The 9,590-nt window shown below is 61.3% G+C and overlaps 1 protein-coding gene across 3 annotated transcripts; it reads right to left on the bottom strand.

The window, feature by feature from the left end:
• Nucleotides 1–248: 248 nt before the first annotated feature.
• On the bottom strand, nt 249–6,123 carry LOC113909760. 3 transcript variants are annotated; one of them, XM_027571288.2, is made up of 5 exons: nt 5,998–6,087; nt 5,674–5,802; nt 4,460–4,550; nt 2,760–2,890; nt 249–481 (listed from the first exon to the last, which is right to left on the bottom strand). In XM_027571288.2, the coding sequence occupies exons 2-5, from the start codon at nt 5,732–5,734 to the stop codon at nt 267–269; spliced, it is 498 nt and encodes a 165-aa protein (XP_027427089.2). In that variant the 5' UTR covers nt 5,735–5,802; nt 5,998–6,087; the 3' UTR covers nt 249–266. The 3 variants fall into 3 exon arrangements, with proteins under 3 accessions (XP_027427089.2, XP_027427087.2, XP_027427090.2); XM_027571286.2 differs by having other exon boundaries at nt 5,674–5,786; nt 5,998–6,081; XM_027571289.2 differs by lacking the exons at nt 4,460–4,550; nt 5,674–5,802 and having other exon boundaries at nt 5,998–6,123.
• Nucleotides 6,124–9,590: the final 3,467 nt, after the last annotated feature.

Raw genomic sequence — 9,590 nt, 5'->3', positions numbered from 1 at the left:
CGAGTGGACACTCTAAAGACTGAATGACTCCAACGAGGGAATGAGGCCAGTGGCGGCCACGTTGTAAGTGGCACCCTGACCCAAGTGGGGCTCCCTAGGTCTGTGGGCCTCCCCCGTCCCCCCAGTGGCTATTTCCCTGGTTCTTCGATGAATAATCCAAATAGACTGATTTGGTAGTTGGTACAAGCTCCCCTGGGCCAAAAAAGTAAACCAATATCAATATCGCACACGGGACAATGGCACAAACGAACAACATCTTTAAAGGCCTAAAGGATGCGGGAGTGGTGGTCCAGTGCATCTCCATTCAGCTTGCCTGTCTGATCCCAGGAGAGTCTGGTGATGGGTCTTGGATGGTGGCAGTGGATTAGTACAAGCTCAGCAAGGTAGTTGGCCCAGTTGCGAGCACTACGCCAAATACGGTCTTTAGCCCCGATGAATGTGGCCTTGGGGCCTCGGTACAGAGCTATAGCTCTCCTTATCCCTGTAAGAAAAGAGGATCCAAGACAGTTTGTAGTGATTTGCATTGAACAATAATATAGTTGGCCCTGCACCTGGGCTCCAACCTCTCTCTCTTCTCTGTCCCCTTCTGGCTGCGAGTCTCTGCCGTATTACTGGCTAGACATCCCCTAGAACGTGATGTCGGTCCAGCGTCACAATAGCACCAAGCAGATCAAACTGCACGAATGCACTGGGCCCCTATGTCCAGAGGGTGAGAAGCAAAAGCCCTTTGAAAACCCACGGGCCTGCTGCACCCGTGACGTGACGGGCGTGGGCACGTAACAGCCGGGAGGGCAGAGGTGAAGGTGGTCCACCGGGTGTAGTCCCCACCTTCCTGCCTGGTCTAGTCAATGCCAGTGCTGAATGTCCAACCTGCCCGCAACAAGGATCCATGGTGAGTCCCCAGGATGGAAGCATTCCTACGGGAAGCCAGTCAGCCTCCTAGAAGCAAGTCAACTACACTGGACGTTTTCCATCCTGGAAGAGGCGATGATGAATTTCGACAGGAATAGAGAAATACGATGGGTGCAGTTTGCCTTTTCTTGCCACGGGACCTCCGTGAGCACCACCATCGGAGAGCTCACCGGGTATTCAGTCGCCCGACATGGGATCCCACGTAACGTCACGTCAGACCCAGGACCCACTTTACAGAAAAGACGGTGCTGGAGTGGGCCCGTGACGGTAGGGTCAGCCATTCATGCTGCAGATCACGGTGCTAGGAGGCTGCCACCCCGACAGAGGGATGGGATGGCCTGTCCGGGGCAGACTTGAAGCACACGCTTAGGGCAGCACCTTGCAAGGATGGGGGCGCGGTCCTCGCGACGCAGCCACACGTTCAGTCAGTGACCTTTGTATCGTTTTTGTGTCCCCAGTGGGTAGAATATATGGGTCCAGGAATTAAGAGGTGGGGGCAGGCATGGCCACATTTACTGTCTCCCAGCGACAGATTTGGGGAATCTATGCTTCCTGGCCCTGCAATTCAGGGCTCTGTTAGAGCTGTCCCCTGTCCCCCCGCGGACACAGTAGGAGTTTCACAGAACTACAAGCTGCAGCCGAAGCCACACTTTGGCTCCTTGTGCCAAATGACCAGCCAGTAAGAAGAGGCATAGCCCTCCTCACAGCTCAGCCTCCTACCTTCCCTTCCACGGGTGATCCCAAGCCCAGTCCCCCGCCATCAGAGTGTCTGAGTGACCCCATGGAGCGCAGCACCGTGCCCCGCGCACTGCGTGGCCTCTGACGTGAGCCAGGAGAAAGCTGTGCTGTGCTGAGCTGAACGAGGAGGAGGTTGGTGGTTGTAGCAGCGAGCCTACCCTGACTCCCTTCTGGAGGAACGAGTGACTAACCCAGTAAGCAAACGAATGCCTTGGGATGACTTGTGCCTGGCAGAGCAGGTGCCGGGCAGGTGAAGAGCAGGGTCCTCTCTGGCCCTGTGGGAGCCTCTGGGCTGCTGCAGACACCTTGGCGGTGAGTTCTCAGCCCCCCAACCCTGGAGTCCTGGCTGCAGCCATCGGCTGGAGCAGATGCTCAGGAGCGAGGGATGAGTGGATCCAGCCTCTGTCTGTGCCTTTCCCCGCCTGAGCTGGCCCCCGCTGTCCTCCCCCACGCCGGCTGTGGGGGAGCCTCTCCTCTGGGTGTCCGGCACACACACACACCCACGAGTGGGGGCCGACGCCGGCCGCCCACCCACCTGACAACCGTTCAGGGGTACTGTGGGTCTGGGGTCTGTCTCTCCCACCAAGAGCGGGAGCCGTGAGGGCAGGGGTTGTGGCAGATGCACCTCTGGGTCCTCAGCACCCAGGACAGGGCAAGGCACTCGGGGAATATGAGGAATCCAGAAAGCCTCAGTTTCCCCATCTCTGTGCCCGTGCCCTCAAGCAGCAGACCTCTCGGGTTACACACCCAGGGTCTAGGATCCTCCAGGGATTGGTCGGGGCCAGGATGTCCTGCTCCAGGGCCTGGGGGAATGCCTGTAGATTTGGGGAAGGCATGCATAGGAGCAGTTGGGGGACCCTAGCCAGGCCCCCTGGGAGCCAAGGTCCTATGCCCGCCGCCCGCCCTCCAGCCGAAACCCTGGTCACTCCCCTGACCCAGACATGCCACCCTAGCCTATTGTACAAGACGACAGCAGCGGCAAAGGTGGGTCTCCCTGGTACCCCCGCGCCCCATCCAGCCCCACGGCCCCCAGTAGCTGAATTTCCTCCCTCCAAGTCATCGAGATGTAAAGTGACTGCCCGGGGTTGGTGAGCTGGGCAGCTGCTCACCAGTTTCCGAGGCGCGTGCTGCATAAGCATTCCTGCTGCTAATGAGGGCTTCCAATGAGGCTGCTCCCAGCGGACCCCGGCTTCCCGCTCCTCCTGCCTTGGTGTGGGAACAGGGGCATCCTGGAGACATCCTTGTCAGGGAGAAGTTGGAGTCATGGTGGCCAGGCCCCCACCCAGCAAGCCCACACCGAGCGCCCGCTGTCTGCCAGGCCCCAGGCCGGGTGCGGGGGTGACAGGCCAAGAAGCACAGGCTCGGAGTGGGGGCGGCCTGCACCAAGTCACAGAGCTGGGGGACCACGACAGTGGGGCCCAAACTCAGGCCTGGCTGCTGTCCACGTTCCCTGCCTTCAGGAGACCCTGCAGGCCGTGACTTTGAAACGAAGCAAAGGACCTATGCCCCATCTCCGTCTGCAGCTTTGATTCTGCTGGAAAAAAAAAAAAACAACTCTAAACCCCGAATTTCCTTCATCTGCCTCAGGACCCCAGCCTGGCAGATGGTGTGGGGACCCCGGCTATGTCATGCACAGCTTCAGGGCTCCCGAGCAAGGGCCTTCGCCTCTCTGAGCCCCGGTACCCATCCTTGGAGGGTCATCAGGGCCCTGGCGCATGAAAACATCAATAGGCACCCCAGGTGGACAGAATCTTCCTCCAAATAGCACCCTGTTTGCTGAGTGAATTGGAAGGGCCTGGAGAGGAGGCAAGGGGCAAGTCTGGGGTAGCAGCTCGGACTCAGCCCATGGAAGGAGGGGCCCTCTCGATCAGAGCGCACACTCTGAAAGGTGCTAAGTGCTCCAGCTCCGAGCTGGGAGCACCCAGCGCGGAGACGGGAGCGGCCACCAAGCCCCCTGGGAGAGCCCCCACTGAGCCCCAGGCCCACGCTGGGACTGTTTGCTCCGGCTCCCAGAGGTGACAATTTGGAGGGGGCTGAGCTTTCTGGACCCAGCTGCCCACGCCTACTGACGGAGCCACCCTTTCCTCGCCTCCAACCCTTTGTGTCCAAATACCACTTCTTGTGTGGAGTGACGGTAACAGTAGACAGTAGCTGCTGTTCTGTTTTTGTTTTCAATGTTCCTACTTGGCAAATCTCAAGTTGGCACCCTATGACAGGAACTAAAGTTGATTTTTGAAATTTTAATTGTTTGCGAAATCCACAGGCCCAGGACTTTGGAGGAATCTCTTGTTTAATTCTCCCAACACCCCCACAGGGCAGGGTTCACTGCACCCATTTTACAGATGAGGGGTGGGTGGGAAAGGACTTGCCCAAGATCTCAGCCTGTGGGCTGGGGCAGCGTCGGGGGGCGGCGGGGAGCCTTGAACCCGGCTGACCAGCCCGCGTCCCCTCCCTGACCCAGGCCCCTCTCCTCCGTGGTCCTGCTCCACCAGCAGAGGAAGAAGGGGTCCTTCTCCAGTCCTGGCATCGTCTCTACCCAGGGCTGCTTCTTCCCCGGCCCCCCCTTAGCCTGAGGCCACCCCAGGAAGCCCCACTCCCACCTTCTCCCAGCCAACTAAACAACCAGGGCTCCCTGGAACTGCCTCACTGTCCAGACTCACCCCTCCTGGGCCCGCCGGCCCATGAGCCTCCCCCCAGAACCAGGCTCGGGCCCACGGCCATGGGGGCTTGGCCTGGGCCGGTGCCGCGGGGGGTCCCAGGCCACCCCGCCTGGGCCGCCAGCAGACTTCTGTCCTGAAATGGCTCGTACCGAAGACCCAACTGCAGTTTCTCAATGACAATGAGGACACGTTGTTTTCGGTGGCCACAGGCCAAGGGCTCTGACTGTGGTCTTGCCTCGCCTGCCGGGAGAGACATCTGGGAAGGGGGCGTGGCTGCACCAGCCCCCCTCCCTCCCCCCCCCCCGGGCAGCCGCGTCCTCAGCGCTCACTGTCCTCAGGGTGAGCTGGCCCCGGTCACGCTGCCCTCCCCACAGGCTGCTCCAATAAACACCCAACTCCATAGGTTGGCATCCGAGGCCCCGGCACGTCCCTCCCACCTGATTTCCCACGCCCCCCTGCCATGCCAGTCAGCACAGCCCATCCTTTCCCTTGTTCATGCTGTTCTCGGAGCCTGCGTGCCTCCCTTCCTGCCCGGCCCATCAGATCTGCTAACCCCCCGCCCAGACCCGGTGCCCACTGCGGCGGCGGCACCGCCGCCTCCCTGATGCCCTCCGGGGGCCCCTGGGACTTCTCTTAGTGCTCTGAGTCCCTGGGGGCCTTCCCCAGAGCCCTGGTGTTTTCACCAGTAAAACAGGCACAGGCGTACCTAGCTCAGCAGGTGGGGGAGGAGTCTGAGTAAACGAGACCCGTGCGTGTAAATCCCAGGCACTCACACTCAGCAGCTGCTCCAGTAAATGGTGGATTGTTTACCGTCATTGTTACCATGCTGCCCCACGAGGGCTGGTCTTCCCTGGAGCTCTCTCTGCACCTGCCGGCCTCGCCCTCTCTACCCTCCCTGAGCAATGCCACCCACTCCCACGGCCTCGGCCACCACCGGCAGCTGTCCCCAGGGGCCACCCTCCTGGGCTCTGCACTGGCGTGTCCACCTGGAGGACCCTCAGGGTCCGGCATTTCCAACACTGCCACGTTCCCCACCTCTCCCTGTCCCGGCGGACTCTGCCCGTTAGGTGCTAGAAGATCATTTCCAGCCCCACTCTTGGCATGAAATCCTGTACTGTTTAAGAATGCCTTTGGCTGCAAATAATAGAAGGCACAGTGAACGGTGACTTAACCAAAGAGGGGCTCGTTTTTCTGGCGTAACGAGGGGTCTGCAGTGAGTGGCTGCCGGCTGTGGTTCGACAGCCCCAGGCGGGCCCCTAATGATTTCGTGTCACATGGACGCCATTGTTGCAAAATGGCTACCCGTTCTCCAACCCCTCGAACAATGTCCAAAGGCACAGGGAGGGCATTCCTCTTCACATACCTTCTCTTATCAAGGAGGACAAAACCTTTCCCAGAAGCTTCCAGTAAGCGTCCCCTTGCATCTCGCCGGACAGACCTGGCTCCTTGGAGGGGCTGCCCCTGCTGCAAGGGAGCCTGGGAGGGCCGTTTGCTACCACCGCCAAGCACCCAGGCATCGGGTAGAAACCTGGACTCCTCTCTCTGCTGCTGCCCCGACCTCCCACAGCCCTGCACCCCGCCTCTCCACCCTCCTCCCACCCACCCCTCCCTGCTCAGCCCTGGGCTCCCTCGTCTGCCCTGGCCTCAGCCCCACTGAACAAGCAGAGTGATATTTTAAAATCCAAACCTTTCCATGACTCCCGACTTCTCTAGGAAACGCTCGAGCTCCTTCACATGTCCCCGGGGGCCTCCTGACCCGGCCCTGGCTACCTTTCTGAATGTTCCTCCCATCATTTGCCAATAACCTGCAGGCTTACTGAGGATTCCCCAGATGGACCCTGGCCGGGCAGGAGCGTGAGTGAGCCCACGTGGTTTGGGTGGGCAGGGATCCCAGGACACCAGGCCGGCTGGGGAGGTCAGCAGGGCGGGGAAGGAGCCCATGGAGGGTGACCGCCGGCAGAATACGCCCGGAACTCTGGTGCCCCGTCTGAGGGGCAAGGAGCCAGTGCTGAGGTCTGCTTCTGCGCTGGACAGGGTGGGCCTCAATTCTCCGGAAACTTCTGCGCTGAGCCGCTCCCTCGGGCAAAGTGATAACAGGCTCTGGGAGCAGATGCTGGGGCCTGTTCCACACAAGGAGGCAGGAGGGCGCGCGGGCACAGGGCAGCGGGCTCCGTCCCCGAGCCCAGCACACCTGCCTCCTGCCAGGAATCCCACCCCCGCGGTTCCTGCCCCAGGCCTCCCCACAAGCCTTTCTGGGGGCTCCCCTCCCTCCCACACACCCACCTTAGCACCTAGCCAGGCCCAGCCAGCCTCACTCCGGCTCTGGGACGAAGAACTCGATACTTTCCCAAGTGGAACCCAGCCTCCCCCCGGCCCTTGCCCAGTTCTGGCTTGAACGTGGGATCAGCCTGCATCCCCTACCCTTGCTGGGGCTTCCCCGACCCCTGAAAGCAGAGGCAGGAGGACAGAGGGAGAACACTGCTCCCCACCCGCCGTGGGCAACTTCCACAGGCTGCGGAGTTGGGATGCTGCTGGGGGTTGGAGACAGGGCGAGGCCGCGGCTGAGCAGGGTAGGAGGAAGAGAGCCCAGACTGGCCACCCAGCCCTCCGCGGCAGGACACCACAGCCCTAGCCAGGAAAGAGCCAGGTCTTCAGAGCTACCAGGGCTGAGACCAAATCCTCCATCGCCACAGCACGCGGCCGCAGTGTGGACAAGCCACTTCACCTCTGGGGCCTCAATCTCCCCATTAGGGGAATGGGCACCATCACACCCGCGTCACAGCCTGGCTCCGAGGAAGGCATGTGGTGTGTGTGCACTCAGGAGGCCGTGGCAATGGCAGGCAGAGCCTGACCTGGTCCCAGGTCCCAGGTCCCAGGTCCCAGGGTGGGCTAATAGGGGAGAGCCTGCCCAGCTTCCCCCTCAGGTCCCTCCCAGCTGCCCCTGGAGGCTCTGCCTCCCTTCTCATCCTGGGAGGCCCAGCCCAAACGCCACCTCTATCAAAAGCCAGACAGGGGGACAGCTTCCTGCCCAGTCCCCTCAACTCTGTGCAGCCGAGTCTCAGGGCTGCAAAGGTCTGTGTCCTCGCCCATTACCCCACCAGACCACCAACCCCACCAGGTAGGCCTGAGCCTCCCCCGGGCCTACAGGGGCTCCCTCCTCCCGGGCTCCCGGCTGCACCCTGCTCTCCATCCAGGTCCTGGGGGCTCCTCTCTCAGGCCTCACCCTGCAGGCAGCCCCAGCTCATGGTCAAGGCACAGGACAAGGCCAGAGCCAGGGAGCACCCAGGCTGCAGGGGTCAGGCACCAGGGCCCGGCGGTGTGGTGCGGGGGGTGTCTATGATCAGGCAGGCTGGAGCTTTGCAATTCATCCTTTGGGGGCATTCCTCAAATTCCCTCTCATCTCCCTGCTGCTGCAGAGTGGAATCCAAGATGGGACGTCCCTTAGAGGCCATCTGGAGGCGGGAAGGTGGAGGCCCAGAGAGGCACAGATGTTTCTGAGGTGGCACAGCGAGCTCACGCCGGAGCCAAGCACAGAGGCCGGGCTTTGTGCCTCCCAGGACAGGAGGCCTCCTCACCCCCACTTCACCTGGCGGCCTCTGTGAGCAGAACCTCAGAAAGTGGCCCCTAAGGGCTCCTGGGAGACCTCTGCAGTGCACACAGCGGAGGAGGGTCAGTTGGAAAGGGCATCTGTGGCCTGAGTGCCCTATGATGGGAGAGAAGACCCCCACCTCCCCCCCACCCCATCGGCTCCAGGCCGTCCACCAGGCCTCTGAGCTCGGGGTGATGGGCAGGCAGGTGGGGCCCACCCTAGAAGCAGAGAAAGGGTGGCAGGCATGAGCTACCAAGACCCTCACCACCCCCTGAGGCCCTCCCCCTGACCCGCCCCCATTCCCTGGGGTCCAGGGGCTGATAGGGGTCCAATCTTGGTGGCAATGTCCCTGGCCGGGTGGTGCCTGTATGCGGGTGTGGGGCGGCTGCCAGCTCTCCGGGTGTCTCACTAATTGTAGCCTGGGGTGTGGTCCACTGTGGGCACCGGAGCCCACGAAGCAGATGGCGGGGCAGTGACTTGGGCGGAGGAGAGGCCGGGAAAGCCCCAGGCGGCAGGGCTGGGTCGGTGACAGGCGGCCCAGCGCCCAGGCCGAGGACAGGACACTGTGTTTTGATTATTTCCAGTTTCCTGACCCCCAAGTAGTGATTTAATGTTCCTGTTTACTCCAAGGGTTAGAACAGGAGGCGGGACGGCTAAGCTGGCCTCCTTGGCCTCCCCTGGCGTCACCCCTAAACTCCCAGCAAAGAAGCAGTTGGAGGGAGCGAAGGGTCCCGGGGGGCAATGAGAGGCCTCTGGGTGCATCGGGCCTGTCAGATGGGCTCAGGGCCAGACCTTGCACAAAGCAGGTCCTGCCGGAGGTTGAAGGGCATGACCTGCTCATAGGGAAGCATGGCTGGGTGACCCCCCAGAGCTGGCCTGAGAGGCTGCCTGACTGTGGGGGCCCAGGGCTCATTCGTCCAGCTCCACCTGGTTAAAGGCCAGTGCATCCACATTCCTGGACCTGCCTGGCTTGACCCAGGGCTCGGACTTTGGCTGGGACCCCGTCCCCCCTCAGAGTCTGAGCACATTTCAGGGACTGCCCGGTAGGCAGAGCCAGGAGCCTGTGGCTGGCTGGGAGGGGCTGCAGGAGGTCATAAGCCCAGCTCCTTGCTCCAGAAATCTTGGCACAGAGGGGCCGGCTTGTAAAAGCACTCCAAATGTGGCCTTCCGTAAGCACCCTCCGAGGTCACGGCTGTGCATGGCAACGCGAGGGGTGGTGCTCTTTACGATTACATGTCATCCAGTTTTTTTTGTTTAAATCAACACCAGTTCACGTCATTGTTGGCAAAAAGTTTAAATGCTGATGTATTTTCTGCCCACGGACGTCCTATCTTCAAGGGTCTGTTCCGTTATTCAAGAAGCATCCACCAGCACTGGGCGGGCGCGAGGACCACAGACAAGTGTCGGAGGAAAGATGCAGGTGAGGGAGGGGCCACAACTGGGGCTGGGCTCAGGAGAGCCCCTCAAGGAAGGACCATGGAGGGGATGGTGGGGGGGACTGCGCCCAAGCAACGGGGCCAGTCCCACAGAGACACATGAGGGCTCAGCACGAGATGCTCCCCAGACACAGCCTTGGAGGTCTCAAGGCTCCAGATGCACACAGAGCCCGGAAGCGCTCCTCGGAGGACCCACCTGCACCCAGTCACCACGACTCCTTCTCCCCATAAGCTACCGAGGGGACAGCAGAGTCA

This window comes from Zalophus californianus, chromosome 6 (assembly GCF_009762305.2).
Source record: "Zalophus californianus isolate mZalCal1 chromosome 6, mZalCal1.pri.v2, whole genome shotgun sequence".
NCBI classification, from domain to species: Eukaryota; Metazoa; Chordata; class Mammalia; order Carnivora; family Otariidae; genus Zalophus; species Zalophus californianus.
The sequence above is the reverse complement of the archived record's forward strand: the minus strand, read 5'-3'. Positions and strand labels throughout refer to the sequence as shown.